At 37.1% G+C, this 18,020-nt stretch overlaps 2 protein-coding genes across 2 annotated transcripts; one reads left to right on the top strand and one right to left on the bottom strand.

Moving 5' to 3' along the window:
* On the top strand, positions 11,093-13,286 carry LOC109232127 (probable sodium-coupled neutral amino acid transporter 6). The gene is made up of 5 exons (XM_019397795.1): positions 11,093-11,743; positions 11,934-12,074; positions 12,179-12,382; positions 12,459-12,927; positions 13,019-13,286. The coding sequence occupies exons 1-5, from the start codon at positions 11,365-11,367 to the stop codon at positions 13,143-13,145; spliced, it is 1,320 nt and encodes a 439-aa protein (XP_019253340.1). The 5' UTR covers positions 11,093-11,364; the 3' UTR covers positions 13,146-13,286.
* Positions 13,410-14,661, bottom strand: LOC109232128 (protein LURP-one-related 10-like). Its single transcript, XM_019397796.1, has 3 exons — positions 14,314-14,661; positions 13,795-14,016; positions 13,410-13,682 (listed from the first exon to the last, which is right to left on the bottom strand). The coding sequence occupies exons 1-3, from the start codon at positions 14,560-14,562 to the stop codon at positions 13,548-13,550; spliced, it is 606 nt and encodes a 201-aa protein (XP_019253341.1). The 5' UTR covers positions 14,563-14,661; the 3' UTR covers positions 13,410-13,547.

Consider the following 18,020-nt stretch of genomic DNA (forward strand, 5'->3'; position numbering starts at 1 on the left):
ACCTAAACAGTATGTGTAAGACATGCTAAACAATTCGTTTCTTTAAGTGAGGAGGCCTACTTGAGCCTTTAATTATTCTTATTTCCCCATTAACTGCTTTATGTGTTTTGTTTGTCGCCCTAGAATTTTATCCTTTTAAAACCCCTGAAAAGCCAAGCTCCCTCCCTTTTAGGATTAGTAGTCCTAAACGCCTCTGGGACGATAGGTGGGACGGGTAATAGCATGCAGTAGGTAACGATACCATTCCGCGCTTAAATACCTTAACGGGATGGGAAGGGTAGACATGGAGTTGATGATCACATGATAACGCTATGCGTACGATTGATTACCGGTGTTGTGTGGATGATCGATGTGTTTTACAAACCTAGGACCCCCTATCCTTTCTGTGAATTTGTTTAATATCAATAAAATTCTGTCTTTTCAACTACCCAAGACCCCTCTTTAATTTTACTGCATTATTCCTTTTTCCCCTAAATTTTTCTTCCTTGTTTATTCAATGTCTTGATTAATTTTCTGCATTTAGACCCTCCCTCAAACAAATTGTAGACCATCTAGACCTTGATTCTAACATACTTGTTACGTATCTATTTGTAACCCTTATGTGTGAAGTTATGTGTATACTTATTTGCATTAAAGTCACAATATAGCATGGCCGGGAACCACACTAGTGGATCTTGAGGGGTGCCTAACACCTTCCCCTCGAGATAATTTCTAGCCCTTACCCGAACTCTGGTTTTCAAACTCAAAAATCTCAGTGTCCTAATGCACTTAATCATTAGGTGGCGACTCTTCAATTTCAAAAACCCAATTCCCACACGGGAATAGAGTTGTCTTCTCAAATGTCGTAAACCCGATTTCGCGAGAAAAAGGGGGCGTCGACACATATGGCCATCCGGCCCAGGGAAATCCATCCCGGAATATACTCATCGCTGACTATAAGTCACTCGGTACCGAGGAAAAGGGTAATCCAACCCTGTGGAGAAATCGATCTCCAAATATCAATACTTCGAACAAATCCATGTCTAGAGAAATCCATCCCTCAATAATATCATCTGCGCTCACTGGGTGTGTTACAAACTCCCGAGGGGCTCCTACATCCCGAGCGCTATCATAATCATAAATATAACCGTTGCGGCGTGCAGCCCGATCCCATAACTGTCACACAAAATCAGGCTCTCGACCTCACTCAGTCATCACTCTCCAGTCTCACACACGAATGCCAAGAAACTAGCCCGGAACAATGATATGATGTGCCAAATAATAACAACTGAGACTGAGACATGATATGATTTACATAAATAAGAGTGAGTACAGAATATCAATGAAACTAACGAGATGACAGCAAGAAACGACCACTAGGGTCTCAACAATATCGGCGTCAAGCCCTAACATGATATCTAGCATGATTTATAGCTCATTTACTTAATCACACGATAGAAGCACGGATATCAGCAAGAAAGAGACACTAAGCGGTGCCATGGAATTAACCAGGCCACAATTTTCACGGTGATTGCTCGCACGCCCGTCACTCGGCATGTGTGTCACCTCAATAGAATTCACATAACACATAGTTCGGGGTTTCGAACCCTCAGAACCATGTTTGGAAGGGTTACTTACCTCAAACCAAACCAAAATCCTTTTCCGCGACACCCTTGCCTCTGGAATCGGCCTCCAAACGTCCTGAATCTAACCAAAAGCAATACAATGCAATCAATATAGGCCAAGGAACCACACCTCAAAATCCGACAAAAATTAAAAAACTAGAAAGCCCTTTCACTCGCGGGTCCATACATATGAAATTCATCAAGATCTGACTCTATTTGACCCCTCAAATCCTCAAATCAAACTCTCCAAAATTCCAAGCCCTAACCCCTCATTTTCACCCTAATCTTCACTAGTTACATGATTAAACAAGGGGAAATTATCACATATACGAGTATTAGGGCTCAAGAAACTTACCTTATTGATAAAACCTTGAATTCCTCCTCAAAATCGCTCTCAAAAACTTCAAAACCGACTAAAAATGGTGGAAAATGAACCAAAATTCGCGAAGTCCACAATTTATACTTTCTGCCCAGAGATACCGCATTGCGGTCCAAATGTCGCTTCGACGACGCCGCACCTGCAGAAAAACCATCGCAGGTGCGGTTCCCACTTATGCCCTCAGAATCTGCTTCTGCGGTCCGATTATCGCACCCGCGGTCTCGCAGGTGCACTCCACTATTCGCACCTGCGGCTCCTGCCCACCTCATCCTTGGCCGCATCTGCGGCTCCTTCTCCGCTTCTACGGGCTCGCACCTATAGTCCCCTCTCCGCAGGTGCGGTTATGACAGCTGAGTTCAGCTTCAACCTTCCTCAAATTCTAACCTTGTTCCGTCAACCACACGAAATCAACCCGAGGCCCTCGGGACCTCTACCAAACATACCAACAAGTCGTATATCAACATAAGAACTTAGTCAAACCTTCGGAACACTCAAAACAACATCAAAACACCAAATTACCCTCGGATACAAGCCTAAGGACTTCTAAACTTTCAATTTCCGCAAACGACGCCGAAACCTATCAAATCACCTCCGAATGACCTGAAATGTTGCACACACGTTACAAATGATACTACGAACCTACTCCAACTTCCGAAATTCCATTCCGACCGCGATATCAAAATTTCCATTGTCGACCAAAATTGCCAAAATTCCAACTTTCGCCAATTCAAGCCTAATTCTACCACGGACCTGCAAATCATATTCCGGACGTGCTCCCAAGTACAAAATCACCTAACGGATCTAACCGAACCATAAAAATCTAAATCCGAGATCGTTTACTAAAAAGTCAAAACTTGGTCGAACCTTTCAAATTTAAAGCTTCTAGCTGAGACCATTCTCCCAAATCAAGTTTCGGATAACCTGAAAACCAAAACCGACGATTCACATAAGTCATAATACATTATACGGAGCTACTCATGCCCTCAAACAATCGAGCGAAGTGCCATTGCTCAAAACGACCGGTCAGGTCGTTACAGATAACAAGAAGTATAAAAAGTCTCCAATAAAGGGTGTTCAATATATGTTATATACCACTAAAATCTAATATTTTGCCTATATATATCGTGTAATTTTTCGATGAAGGATGGTCAACGCTAGCTTCGCCCCTACACATGAGCATATGCCCACAAGGATATTTCAATTGCATATGGTCTATCTAACTCAGTAATGCAAGTACAAATTGTCTTACAACAACAATAACCCAGTAAAATTTCACAAGTGGGGTCTGGGGAGGGTAGTGTGTATGCACACTTCACTCCTACCCGAGAAAGTAGAGAGATTTTTTCCGATAGCCCTTAAATTATATTACAATATATGAAAATAAACTTTTCTTATAGTTTCTTTAATTCAATTCGAATTACGTTGCCATCTAAGAGTATTTTCGCCTGATCTGCATAAGCATTTTTGTTGTCTTTTTCACACCTAAGTTTTTAACTTGTGCCTTCCAAGTAAAGGAAGCGGCCAAAGCTAGGAAAATGTGTTTTGGTCTTTCCTTGAAGCCTCTCTTTGAAAGAAACGCTGTGTGTTGCATGTAAAAGTATTATCCTTGGGATTGTCTCTCTTTACCAGTTGTACTCTTATATTTGCGGAAGTCCTATGACCCCCATGTAATTGTTAGAAGTGTAATAAGTACCACCTTTCAACCCATCCCCAGTTTCAAATTTTTTGCTGCAAATCGCGCGCTTTGCTTGTCACGTGTCAAATTCATTTTGTTTTTAATTTTTTTTTTCAGTTTACCTTTTTATTTGTCCTTTTAATCTTATTTTATTCTTCTTTTTTTCTTTTGCATTTTCTTTCTCTATCTTTCTTTCTTCACCATTTCACCCCCTTGTACCCATAACCTTCCCCCTCCCCCTCTCTATGCTCTTCGTTGCCGACCACCCTACATTACTCACCTGAAAACTCGTATCTTATATCAAAAGGTTGCCGGAGATAATAGATAATATAAAATTTGTGAAGCCTTTTCAATAGCGTATAAATAATCTTCTAAATTAGTGGGAAACAGGGCAATAAATGGTGGAGATAACTTGACAGAAAGATAATGTCACTGGAATCACCATTTTTTACGGTGAGAAACATTGTAAAGAAAAAAAAGAAGGGAAAAAGAAAGACGAAAGGAAAGAAACAAAAAAGGAAAGGAAAAGATAAAAGAAAAAAAAGTAAAATGGAAAGGAGAAAACAAAATTTGCTTCTCTGCAGGATCATCAATTATCCGACGAAATACTACAAAAAAGAACAAATGTAAAAATAAAAAAGAAACGAGAAAAAAGGAAAAAGTTAAGCATTAAAAAAGAAAGTATAGAAGAAAAGATAGAAAAAAGAAAAAAGAAAGAAAAGCTAGCTGGGGTTGTGAAAATGGTGGATGGAGTAATAAGGGATAAGTAAACAAGAAAGAGAAGACAGAGAAAAGAAGAAAGAGAAAAAAGAAAAAAAATACTCCCTCTGTTTCAATTTATTTGAATCTATTTAATTTTTAGTCCGTGCAAAAAAGAATGATTCATTCCCTATTTGAAAACAATTTACCTTTATGCAATGATTTATAGTCACGCAAAATATATGTGCCTTATTTACACCACAGTTCAAAAATCTTCTCTCTTTTCTTAAATTTCGTGCTCAGTCAAATAGGTTCATATAAATTGAAGCAGAGGGAGTATGAAATTTTAGGACTTACGCGCAATCATCATGTGCAAATCAAAGCAAGTGTCACATCAACTCTGTATGGGTCAAAATTAGATCAGAGAAATTCGGCACGCGGAGACTTAAGGCCGAGGTTGGACCGTCATCAATAAGGCCGGGGTCGGATAGGCCGAGGTCGGACCGTCATCAATAAGGCCGAGGTCGGACAGGCCGAGGTCGGACAAGCCGAGGTCGGACAGTGATGAAACAACTAGTCTGCTTTGGAATCCTCAAAAGAAATATTCTACTGAATATTCCCTTTAATTGTACCTTTTCTTTTAGGATTTTTTTTTTTAGGAAAATCCCTTATAAATAGGAAGAGAGGACTTCCCAAAAAGGGTGCTCTGGCTCTCTCTCCCTCTCCCTCTTTCTAGAAAATATGTAAACACACCTCTCCAAAGAAATGAGAGGATTGGTGATCCCATACCTTTATCAGATCCAAAAAGGGTCATAAGGTTCTTGTATTTGTCTATCATTCGTCTTTATTAAAAGAAAGAAGATCCGTCTCACTAAAGATCGGGTGAATCTTTTCCTTTATTCATATTTTTGTTACTTGATGCATCTTTCTCTATGCTATTAAATCTGGTCATAATCGCCGTCAACATTGATATTCGGCTATGTTTTTTTTATTCGTATTATTCATCTCGGATCTAGAGTTAATTATCCTTAACTAGGATTTACCCCTTCATCTTTGATTGATTTGTTCAAAAAGGTTTTTATATCTTTTGAGTCAAACAATTAGGCGCCGTCTGTGGGGATTTTCTGGTTAAAATTATAGTTTTCTCTAGATCTAAAATTCAATTCTAGCAAGTTCCTAGATTAGCGTCATTGTTCGAGATTGCTGCATAAAATGAAAATCAAGAAATCTAAGCAAAAAATACTAGTGGATATTTTTCCGTATGGCTAACAAAGTTGCCCACTATGCTCACGCACAAGCAGGCCTCAATCACTGTGGATTAAATTAACCCACGCATATATTTGCAAAACACAAAAAAAATCCAAAAAAAATAATAGTAATATGGTAGGGGCCATGTTTAAATATCATGCTTTATATAAATTCATTTGGTGGTGGGTGATGGAAGTGGTCCCACGTTTCTTCCATGCTACGTTGTGCCGCCTTATGACTTTTTGGTCGGCAGCAGCTTACGTTGCCAAATTGTTCTCTATAAACGAGACAAAGCAAGAATCTTTTTGCTTATTTGATTTTATTTCTCTGAAATAATAAAAGTCTTAGTTGAGGTCCTATTTACCTCTACAAAGTTAAGGTGTCTCACTGACACCTCGCGCCAAGTTTAAAGGGCCATCATTTTTATCCATTGCAATATCTATGACATGTTCTGCATAATTACAGGAATATACATTTTAAAATAAACAAATTATACTAACACTTTCGGAAGATGGCTGGAGCCATTTCACCGCCAATTTGGATTTCAACATAAACATCCACAAAGATCAATGCTTACAATGTCAAACCCAGAATTTCTTATCCTTTAAAAACTCCAAGAAATGCAGTAGGGCCAATATTATTCAACAAAAGCCACAGTCTCTATCCCTTATTCATATTTGAGAGAAGTGGCCGACATGAACACCATTTCACACCTAAAGTTGCTTCTTCCTCTTCGGGTAAAAGTTTATTAAAAAGGCACCAAGATTGGCGGCTTTCTCATCAGATTGTGTTGTGTTTGGTTCTGCGGCCACTCTACAACTTTGAAACAATCAAACATGGATATATTTTGGAGTGTTCGTTGTCAATCAAGTCACAGAGACTTTCCAAATCAAGAAACAAATACTGCAAAAATACCACGCCGAGATTCGCAAGCCGTTATCCGAGTTCGGCGAATACCAGCTCGATCAAATCTCTCGAGCACAGGATATCGAAGCAGACGGCCTTGCCAAGCTGGTAGCGGCCACTAAAAGCATAACCAGAGGAGTGAACATGGCCACTCCTCTCTACTCGCCGACCGATCAAATCAAGGTAACAAATGATTTCATTTGGTTTAACTGACTATTTTTCTAAATGGAATAGAAGCAGGAGCATTCTCCCAGATACACGAACGGGAAATGCATCATATTGTCCAATGCAAGAAAAATTAAACAAGCTGGGACTCCCCTAGGAAATGCATCATGTTCCCCAGCACAAGAAAAATTAAGCAAACTGGGACTCCCCCAGGAAACGCATTATATTCTCCAATGCAAGCAAAATTAAGCAAACTGGGACTCCCCCAGGAAACGCATTATATTCTCCAATGCAAGCAAAATTAAGCAAATTGGGACTCCCCCAGGGGACACTTTAAGGCCAAGGGTCGTCGCCAAAAGAGAAGAGTTCGACCTTGATCGAACGACGACGGGTTAACATTTCGACAAGTTCGAAATAACACCCCTACGGCCAAGGGCCATCGCCAGAAAGAAGAATTCGACCTCGCTCGAATTACAACGGGTTAACATTTCGATAAGTTCGAAATAACACCTTACGGCCAAGAGCCGTCGCCAAAAAAGAAGAGTTCGACCTTGATAGAACAACGACGGGTTAACATTTCGACAAGTTCGAAATAACACCCCTACGGCCAAGGGCGATCGCCAAAAAGAAGAATTCGACCTCGCTCGAATTACAACGGGTTAACATTTCGATAAGTTCGAAATAACACCCTTTAAGGCCAAGAGCCTTCACCAAAGAAGAAGAGTTCGACCTTGATCGAACGACGACGGGTTAACATTTTGATAAGTTCGAAATAACACCCCCTACGGCCAAGGGCCATCGCCAAAAAGAAGAATTCGACCTCGCTCGAATTACAACGGGTTAACATTTCGATAATTTCGAAATAACACCCTTTAAGGCCAAGGGTCTTCGCCAAAGAAGAAGAAGAGTTCGACCTTGATCGAACGACGACGGGTTAACATTTTGATAAGTTCGAAATAGCACCTTTTAAGGCCAAGGGCCTTCGCCAAAGAGAAAGGTTCGACCTCGCTCGAATTATAACGAGTTAACATTTCGGCCTTAGCTCGAAATAACACCCTTTAAGGCCAAGGGCCTTCGCCAAAGAAGAAGAAGTGTTCGACCTTGATCGAATGACGACGGGTTAACATTTCAGCCTTAGCTCGAAATAACACCCTTACGGCCAAGGGCCATAGCCAAAAAGAAGAATTCGACCTCGCTCGAATTACAACGGGTTAACGTTTCGGCCTTAGCTCGAAATAACACCCCTACGGCCAAGGGCCATTGCTAAAAAGAAGAATTCGACCTTGTTCGGATCACAACGGGTTAACATTCCGGCCTTTGCCCGAAATAACACCCCTACGGCCAAAGGCCATCGCCAAAATGAATAATTCGACTTCACTCGAATTTAACTCTCATTCGACTAGCTCGAACTTGATTCACAACTAGGCCTCGTTCGAATTGAATAGGGCAACGTGAAAATGAAACGATAATAACTGCTAGCATCCGAATTATATTAGGAATACAAGAAAATGAGAGTGAGACATGTTCTAGTCTCACCTACAATTTGAGTCCATGACCCAACGCACCTATATAATTTTAGTGGTCACGCTATTCTCGACAACATTCCTCCTGATAGCAACGGCTTTTACCCATCAAATTTAATACCCTCTTTCTACGCTGCTATGGAGTTTCGACAAACCAGTGGCAGATCTTGTTAAGAATTTGTCTGCAGCAGATAAAGTCAAGAGAGTTGTTGTCATTCATGACATTCTCATGTCTTGAGTAGTTCAAGGTGTTATTGCCATACCAAATACCGAAATGTACTTTTTTCATGCTGTTTCTGCTCTGGACGTATGTTCTAGAATCTTGGAAGCAAAACTAATTACTGATCCAGTCACTCAGCCAACTGATGTTGCAGAAATATTGCAAGAACTTGCATCTATGAAACCTGGATCTGATTCACCACCACCATTAATGGTGAAATACGTGGAGAAACAAATAAGTTGAGCAGTTAATTATAGTGGCCTAAATATTTTCAGTACTTGTAAACCCATTAATGATATATATCTTGATTTGATGCAACAAGCTTTCAAATCGTATGATGAGCATTGGAAACTTGGGGTCTTGGTCTTTTTATGAACCCTTTGGAAATGGATCAGAATATTCAGGCAACTCATCATAAGGCGTCGTCTTCATCCTAGGAGGACTCATAAGCATTGCCTCTGCCATGTCAACCTCCCCATCCGGATTTCTCGAACTACGATTAATGAAGTCCGCTCACCGAGCTCAACCAAGAGACGACCTCGATAAGCGGAGGGACTAACTGTATGCGTCAAAATTAGATCAGAGAAATTCGGCACGCGGAGACATAAGGCCGAGGTCGGACCGTCATCAATAAGGCCGAGGTCGGACAGGCCGTGGTCGGACAAGCCGAGGTCGGGCAGTGATGAAACAACTAGTCTGCTTTGGAATCCTCAAAAGGAATATTCTACTGAATATTCCCTCTAATTGTACCTTTTCTTTTAGGTTTTTTTTTTAGGAAAACCCCTTATTAATAGGAAGAGAGGACTTCCCAAAATGGGGGCTCTGGCTCTCTCTCCCTCTCCATCTTTCTAGAAAATATGTAAACACACCTCTCCAAAGAAATGAGAGGATCAGTGATCCCATACCTTCATCAGATCCAAAAAGGGTCATAAGGTTCTTGTATTTGTCTATCATTCGTCTTTATTAAAAGAAAGAAGATCCGTCTCACTGAAGATCGGGTAAATCTTTTCCTTTATTCATATTCTTGTTACTTGATGCATCTTTCTCTATGCTATTAAATCTGGTCATAATCGCCATCAACATTGATATTCGGCTATGTTTTTTTTTATTCGTATTATTCATCTCGGATCTAGAGTTAATTATCCTTAACTAGGATTTACCCCTTCATCTTTAATTGATTTGTTCAAAAAAGTTTTTATATCTTTGGAGTCAAACAAACTCAAAAGGTGATATTAATCTCATAGGAAACCCCGCAAAGTAAGGAAATATAATTGGTAAAGCGAGACAATCCCAAAGAGTTGATTATGAATTATCCCTAATAATGTCATCCTCTCTCTATGTATCATGTATGTATGTATGTATTATGTAAGTCAAGATTTTAAGCAAAGCTGATACGTACGGAAATTAAAATCTGCTCCTTGGTCACGTCAAAACAGGCCATCCAGCTAGTACGTATTAGATAATTCGCGAATAAAAATGCTTATGAGCTGTCCCAGTGAAAACGAATTTGATACACGAATGACTTTCTCTTTAACTAATGGGACCAATCCCTCGTTACTGTTTTCAATCTTTATCACAAAAATATCCAATTGTCTCCCTCCACGACAACGATATTGAAGTTCAAATTTCAGTAATAGCAATCCATGTCAAACCAAATCATGCTCTTTGTTCTCCACCATACCTAGTTCCAGACTTTCTTTTGATTCGAAGAGATCTGAAAAGCTAAAAAGGAAATCCCTGAAGCATATAATAAAATAAAAAGGTGGAGCATAACAATGGCCAATTCTTGTAGCTTCATGAACCAAATGGATTGAATATACATGTGATAGCGACTGCTGTTACATCATATGGATCATGTTGTTTGTTGATTATTGGCCTAAATTAATCTTCAAAAGTTGTCCACACCATCAAATTTATTCATAGAGCCTGTTTGACCAAGCTTCTCCAAAGGTCAAAAGTATTTTTTCTCAAATTACTTTTTTCCTCAACTTAAGGTGTTTGGCCAAGCTTTCGGGAGAAAAAGTACTTTTGGAAAGAAACAGAAGCAATTTATGAGAAGCAGAAAAAAATAGCATCTTCCCAAAAGTGGAAGCAAAAGCAGTTTTGACTTTTCTTCTTATTAATAATACCCTTAACAAAATATAGTATATACCAAAATAACCTAACTTATTTTATACATAATACTTAGGATATTAATATATAAGTATTTCTTCTTATTTTTAGAATAGCTTTCTCATATATAATGACTTTAGGGGTGAATGCTCTTAATTTTTGTTGCATGATTTTTTATATATTTAAATCCTATTAAAAGAATTAAGTACTTTTTAATTTTATTTTCATATTTTACTTAAATAAAATGAAAAGATTTAATTATTATGTTTAATAAAAAAATTTTGAGATTATTTATATACTTATAATATTAACTGTTAAGTAAATCTATTCATATCTTTATTCGAAATTTGATACTTAAAAATACATTTTTAAAATGTCTGGTCAAACACAAATTATTGCTCAAAAGAGCTTTTCAGAGTGATTAGCCAAACACAAATTGATTTTCTCTAAAAGCACTTTTTCAAAAAATATTTTTGAAAAAAATACTTTCAAAATAAGCTGATTTTTTCGGCTTTGGCCTCAAAGGCTATCAATCTCATATAAGTTGTCATGAGCCACAAAGCTAATTGTTGTTAGTGAGGCCATTTGTCCCTTGTTAGTTTCCTTGTAACATTTGAATACCTCTCAACTGTCACTTTTGCCGCCTCCCTGTCCAATTCTCATATGTGTAAACTATTCTACTCACCATTTCCTCCGGCCATAGACTAGCTTATTAGTGAAATCCCATTATTTGTTAATTGTTTTAACAGCAAATCATCATAAGTGAAGTCTCACGAGGCATTTAACACTTCTCTTTGATTGCATATTCCGTCTACCAATATTTTATCTCCGGGATGGATCCGGCCAGGGCTGGTACCAGCGCCGACGTCCCACTGCTATCGCAACAAAACTCTCCGACGAGGGAGAACAACCGATGGATGATTTGGAGGGCGGTGTTCAACGTGTCAACAACTATTATTGGTGCTGGAATTATGTCAATTCCAGCAACTCTGAAGGTCTTAGGTGTTATTCCTGCATTCTTGTTGATTGTTCTGGTTGCTATATTAGTAGACATAACGGTAAATTTCATGTTGAGATCCACGTATGCTGGTCAGTCGACGACATATGCCGGATTGATGAAAGAGAATTTTGGAAAGATAGGTTCTTTGGCAGTACAAATTTGTGTAATGATCACCACTCTTGGTTGCTTGATCATGTACCTTATTATTATTGGTAAGTTTAATTCTTTAAATTTCTTGTTAATGCTTCTCATTTGCTATGTCCAGACTTGAGAACTGAGCAAGTCATAGTTTAATTTTCTTGTTAATGCTTCTCATTGCAAAGTAGACGACAGTAGATATGCTGTAAACTTGAATAATGATTGATTCTATTAGTTCTTTTTTGTTGTAATTTATATGATCAGGAGACGTCTTTTCTGGAAAAGGAGAACATCTTGGTATTCTTCAAGAATGGTTTGGGATTCACTGGTGGAATTCTCGCTATCTATCGATCCTATACACTGTCTTGTTTGTTGTGCTTCCTCTAGTCCTATACCGTCGTGTAGGTTAGTACATCCTGTCCTCTGTTGTTGAATTTCTATGAGATTTTGCTTGACTTAGTATTTAAACATTTTACTAGTAGTTTGCTTTTTATGGCTTGTGATTGCAGAATCATTATGGTTTAGTTCAGCAGTAGCGATTTTCCTAGCAATTGTATTTGTGGGTATATGTACTGTAATGGCAGTCATTGCAATCGCAAAAGGGAAAATAGTAAGGCCAAGAATGCTACCGGAGTTGAATAGTACTAGTTCCTTCTTTAATCTTTTCACCGCCATCCCAGTCATTGTAACAGCTTTTGCATTTCACTTCAATGGTAAGAGCTACTACATTAGTTAGATACTTGATCATACTCTTGATGTTAAATTACAAACATAAAAACTTGAATGCAGTTCATCCTATTGGAATTGAGCTGGGGAAACCTGGAGCTATGACCACTGCTGTCAAAATTTCACTAGTAATTTGTGCAGCCATATATTTTTCAATTGGTATTTTTGGATACCTTTTATTTGGAGATTCAATAAATGTAGATATACTTGTAAATTTTGGTAAGTCCTCTGGCAGTGTTGCAATCAGTCCTATTCTAAATGATGTGGTTCGCTTGAGCTATGCGCTTCACCTAATGCTGGTGTTTCCTCTATTAAACTTCTCCCTGAGGGCAAATATCGATGAACTTATATTCCCTAAGAAAGAGCATTTGGCAACTGACACGAAACGATTCATGTACATTACGTTGATCTTGTTAGCCTTGTCATATGTAGTAGCCATTGCTATACCATCGATATGGTACATTTACCAGTTCATGGGATCAACTTCAAATGCTTGCCTTGCCTTCATATTCCCAGGTGCAATTGCTCTAAGGTATTTCTTTTATTTCCCTCAACTTTTACTCTTTAAGAAACCTGAATTATTCTTTTTCTATGGTGAACATCTTAATTTCGTTTTTTTGCAGAGATGTCCATGGTTTATCTTCAAGGAAAGACAAGATAATCGCAGTGGTCATGATTGTTGTAGCTGTTGTGACGAGCATTATTGCTATTGCTGCCAACATCTACTATCTGATTGGAAATAGTTCATAAATGTTTTATCTTCTCGATTTGACTTTTTATATTATATTAATTGTCACTATTGTAAATTTTCTGCTGTGTATTATTGTGCAATATTAGCTAGTTTCCATTGTTGTGAATACAAAAAGTAGCCAAATTCTAAGATTTTTGATACAACATATTTACATTACTTGTTAACTCTACCAAGAAAGAGAAGTTCAAGATGAAAATGAGTAGCTAGTCTAATTTATGCAAGAAATGATCAGGAAGAAAGAAGAAACTTACAACTGGATACACTTTCACGTCAATCAAACTGATGTATATATTTATAGACATAAAAAAAGGCTAAATTCTAGTGGGTCTTTTTGACACATATGTACATTAAGAGAAAGGGAGCATTATATGATTGCTGAGTCTAGCTAGGGACATAAACTCCTATGATTCCCCGTATATTTCATTATATATTATTAATATTGAGACAATAAAAGCATAATCAATACCAGGATATACTCTTAGTTCAAAATTTTCTCTTCCTTTGAAGAAGCTTCCAAGTTTGAATCTTTCTTTAACCTGCATATTGAAGCAAATTTAAACGAGAGTTACTATAAGAATTGACGCACGCACAAACCAAAGAAAATCACTAACTGATAAAGGAAGCAAAATAATAATTGTAGTGAAGTACCTCAGCAATTAAAGTGTCCCCTTTGTAAACTTCGAAAGACTGATTGGTGTAAGCTCCCTTTACATGGAAATCACACATCTCTCCACTTACATTGCTGGCCAAGAACACATCAAGTTGCATTTTCATTTGAATTGGGCTTGATCTTTTAACTGTGTAGAGCAGATCATTCCTATCTGAACTCCCGGCACGATAAACTTTCCAAGTATTATGCCATGAAAGTGACTGTCAAATATTCAAGAACTTTCACTTCATATATAATATTCATTCCTTGAGTTACTTTACTTTGATGCTAAATCATGTTCACAAATCAGTAGTACACCCCGCTCCCTCCCTCCTCACTCCAAGTTGTGACCAAACCAAATCGTGGATGAACAGAATGAAACACTAAAGGATTTAAAATAGTCATGCGCGCGTAGTTAGCCTGGACGCTAATATTGTGAAATAGACACCCCTCCCATATTTACTCATATAGAAAAAATAATACAAATGAAAATAAAATTAGTATACAAGGCGTTGTACCTTTTCGCGCAGAGTAAGGATGGGTAAACCAGCTGGATCACAAATGATCCTTTTCTTCTTTCTGAGATGCCAAACTTTTCCATTACCTTGAAGAAGAGAAATCCCAATATCATCCAATACATCGATATTTATATGTGAAATTCCAAGAATTTTCTTCTTCACATTTAGGTTCACAAGGTAAGGGAAGCAGAAATCATCCCCAACAATGGGAACCAGAGGAACTTGAAAATTTATCTCTGGTTTAAACATGTAAAACAATTACTCCTACTTAAGAATTGGCTAAACAGGACCCCCTATTTATATTTTTGGTTCACAAGTGACGAGCTTTGCCGAAAGTTAATCCCGTTTAAAAGTATTACGGAAAGAGGATGATATCTCAATCACAGAAACTTCCCTTCGTTTGCCTATAAATTGACCGTTGAATTTTTCCTTTAAAAAAGAAAAGAAAAGAAAAAAGAAACCATTGTTACTTTATTAATTTTAAACAAAAAAATGTATGGAAACACGAGAAATTCGGTCGGACGGTGGATGTCAGCACGAATATAGCTTTCAATTTGTACTCCCTTAAGCATCCTATGATGTTTGCTTATTTTAACGCACATAAGTCAAAGCATTCACATTTGGCCTGAAAAGAGCCATCTAAACGGAAAAAAGTCTTTTGTTGGCTTTGCAAAAAGATTTAGTGTCTAGTTGAAAAAAAAATTTTGCAAAAAATTTTAAAAAGAAAATTGGGAAAAAAAAAAATCTTCTTCAAAGTATAGAAGCAAATGCAACCTATAGTAGCAATAGCTTTATGTTCTTTAAGAAATTTGAAGTACATCAGTTTACTAATTGTGTTCATATGAATTCAATTAGAATTCGAAGCAGACTCCGCGGAGTTAATACATTTTTTAGAATAACTATTTATACTTTTTGGTGGACAAGGGAGGAACAAATTTGCTGGAAATATTTCGGCTAGTTTATATGTAATACTTTGGCTAGTCTTGAAAACTTCAGTGCTATATATGGCACATCTATTATCTGTATTGACTGTGTCTAATTTTATAGTAATATATTTTTCCCGCATTACCAAAAATAAAAAAGTTCAATTAGAATTTCACGCTATAGTCAAAATGAGGAAAAGACCCCAATAGTCCCTTTTGTATAAGGGTACGACTATCTTTGTCCTTTATGTATTCTTGTGAACACAAAAGGTCCTCTATGTTTAACAAAGTAGACACATTTGGTTTGAAGCCTAAGAAATAACAGAAAAGTTAAGAATTTTAACGGAAAGAACAAAAGAAAAATAACACAAATAGAATTGAATAATTGCAGCTTCAGGCTCCTACAAAATTTCCAAACAAAATTCATTGCACTCCTTATTGCTTTTATTTCTTGGTCCCAATACCGATTGCACTCCTACAAAATTTTCAAGCAAAAATAAAAAACAAAAACATCGCAACCCCATAGTTAAACAAAAGCTTATATTAAAAGGGACCCTTCAAGCATTTGGATTTTGAAGGATATAATTCCAAACCAAACCAAAACACACTTCCAATCGGACATGTAAATCAACAAAAACCTCAAGAACATCGAATTTCAAGTATAATAACAGAAACCCATATCAAATTTAATTCCAAGAATTAGGGGCTTTCTGATCAAGATTGGCATCTTCTAGCCTTACAATTCAAATCTGGAATCTTTAACAATCCCTTAAAATCTTTCTTTTTTTGTTTTTCTTCTGGATAAGTGATTCCTTTAGTCTTCCTTGAAAGTGATGCACTGTTTTCCATTGCCATACTTCAATGGTGTCTTTAGTTATATCTTCAACTTGGAATTGGGCTTTGTGTAGCTATTAACCTAATTTCTTTTAACTACCTCTCTTCATCTAATTCAGGCGTTACTTGGAGTCAAAGAACCCGAATTGGTATTTTCCAGATTTGGGAACGCTATGCACTTTGAGGCATAAGAATCGTTCGGTTAACTTTGACGCCTTCCGTCTTCGAAAACTAAACAAATCTACTTTTGTTAAACATGGACGACCTTTTGTGTCCACTGGAATATATAAAGGACAAATATAGTCCTACCCTTATACATAAAGGATCATTAGGGTCTTTTCCTCTGGTCAAAATGGTCCATGGACCTTGCAAAATGATGAGGAAGCCAAAAGGAAAAGGGCAAGAAAATCAAGAGAAATTTCTCGACACACGAAACAAGGCAACGACTACATATAACGTCGTACATGAATCGTTGATTGAGCCGGGGACAAATGGTCCTTTTCTTTTTTCAAAGAGCTAATACCCTAAAATCCTCTTAAACTATCACGTTTTTATTAGTTTTCTACTTAAATTATTCGGTATCACCAAAACCCCTTAAATTATATTACCCTTCATATTTAAACTCCTTCGTTACTTACCTGGCATAACGTGTGTACACAATCGCTTGAGAGAGCGTTGCGGCTGAAAAGGCTATCAAAATGGCCCACCTGACAGGATGTAATGGCTAATTAGTCTAACCCTCTTTCAACTTTGTTTTTGTTTTAAATATTCTCCTTATTTTCTTTATATCCACCATTCTTCCTTATTTTTCATCTTTCTTTTTTATTTTATCACCTTTTTTCTTCGGCTCTCCATATGGGTTTCCTCTGGAAAAATTTCTCCCTCTCTTGTTTCCTCGGAAATAATTTATTTTCTTTCTTTTTTAGTCTTTTATAATTTGTTGAAATAACACTCATTTAAATCTTCTTATTAAACCAACACCTTATTGTAGAGAATAAAGTTGAATCTCTTAAACATTGCTTGTGTAATATAGAATTAGAGAATGTGGTTGTTGGCCGATTTATTTCTTATTTGTAAAATTTTATTTTGTGTAATCTTGTTTATATAATATACGGTGATTTTTTCATAAATGCAACACGATATGCCTTTTATTTATTTTTTTATTGTGCTGCAAAGTGAATGTAAATAAATAATTATTTAGTTGGAGTCTAGTATAAAGCGCACACACACAGTTAAACCTAAAGTTAATCCATTAGATTAGATCCTATTTTGGCCAAATTAAACTCCTATAATTAATCAGTCATCCGAGAGTAATACATCATGAGTAAAATACTTAAAAAATTTAGTACGAACTATAAGTTAATATTGTTAGGCAGACACACCTCTAAGAATTCAACATATGATTTTATTATATAGGGGAATATAATTTAGGGGGGTTTTGGGGGCACTGTATAATTTAAGTAGGTAACTGACAAAAAAGTTATAGTTTATGGGGGGTTTTAGTCTGGGTTAAATAGCCACGTATAGTGTCACATGGCACATTTTTTAGATAATTAGGAGCGTGTACTAGACGCACCTCTAAGAATACAACGAGGGGTTTTTAATATGAAGGACAATATAGTTTATGGGGTTTGGAAAATACCAAATAGTTTAAGTAGGAAACTAGGAAACTGACAAAACTGTGATAGTTTAGGGAGATTTTAGTAACTCCTTTTTGAAACCAATCTTTAAATTGTGTCTCCCGTTAATTTTGGCGAGTTAAATTTGTTCATTAAAAATAAAATAAAAGAGACCCAATTATTTTTAGCCCATAGAATTAACGGGGACATTCCTATACTACATATGAAACTTTATTACCCTCCCTAATCAAGTTTTAGCTTAATTACATGGCCATATACAATTCACCAATTATATACAAATTAGTTTTAAATGAGTATCCCTTTATATTAG

Source organism: Nicotiana attenuata, chromosome 9 (assembly GCF_001879085.1).
Source record: "Nicotiana attenuata strain UT chromosome 9, NIATTr2, whole genome shotgun sequence".
NCBI classification, from domain to species: domain Eukaryota; kingdom Viridiplantae; phylum Streptophyta; class Magnoliopsida; order Solanales; family Solanaceae; genus Nicotiana; species Nicotiana attenuata.

What these genes read in the sequence shown, in the direction of transcription:
- LOC109232128 (XM_019397796.1), bottom strand. Translation starts at nt 14,562, where the DNA reads ATGTTTAAACCAGAGATAAATTTTCAAGTTCCTCTGGTTCCCATTGTT. An exon ending in TCCTTACTCTGCGCGAAAAG is followed by an intron (nt 14,017 to 14,313) that starts GTACAACGCCTT and finishes AATATTTGACAG; the next exon opens with TCACTTTCATGGCATAATAC. An exon ending in GGGACACTTTAATTGCTGAG is followed by an intron (nt 13,683 to 13,794) that starts GTACTTCACTAC and finishes TTCAATATGCAG; the next exon opens with GTTAAAGAAAGATTCAAACT.
- LOC109232127 (XM_019397795.1), top strand. Translation starts at nt 11,365, where the DNA reads ATGGATCCGGCCAGGGCTGGTACCAGCGCCGACGTCCCACTGCTATCG. An exon ending in CATGTACCTTATTATTATTG is followed by an intron (nt 11,744 to 11,933) that starts GTAAGTTTAATT and finishes TTATATGATCAG; the next exon opens with GAGACGTCTTTTCTGGAAAA. An exon ending in AGTCCTATACCGTCGTGTAG is followed by an intron (nt 12,075 to 12,178) that starts GTTAGTACATCC and finishes TTGTGATTGCAG; the next exon opens with AATCATTATGGTTTAGTTCA.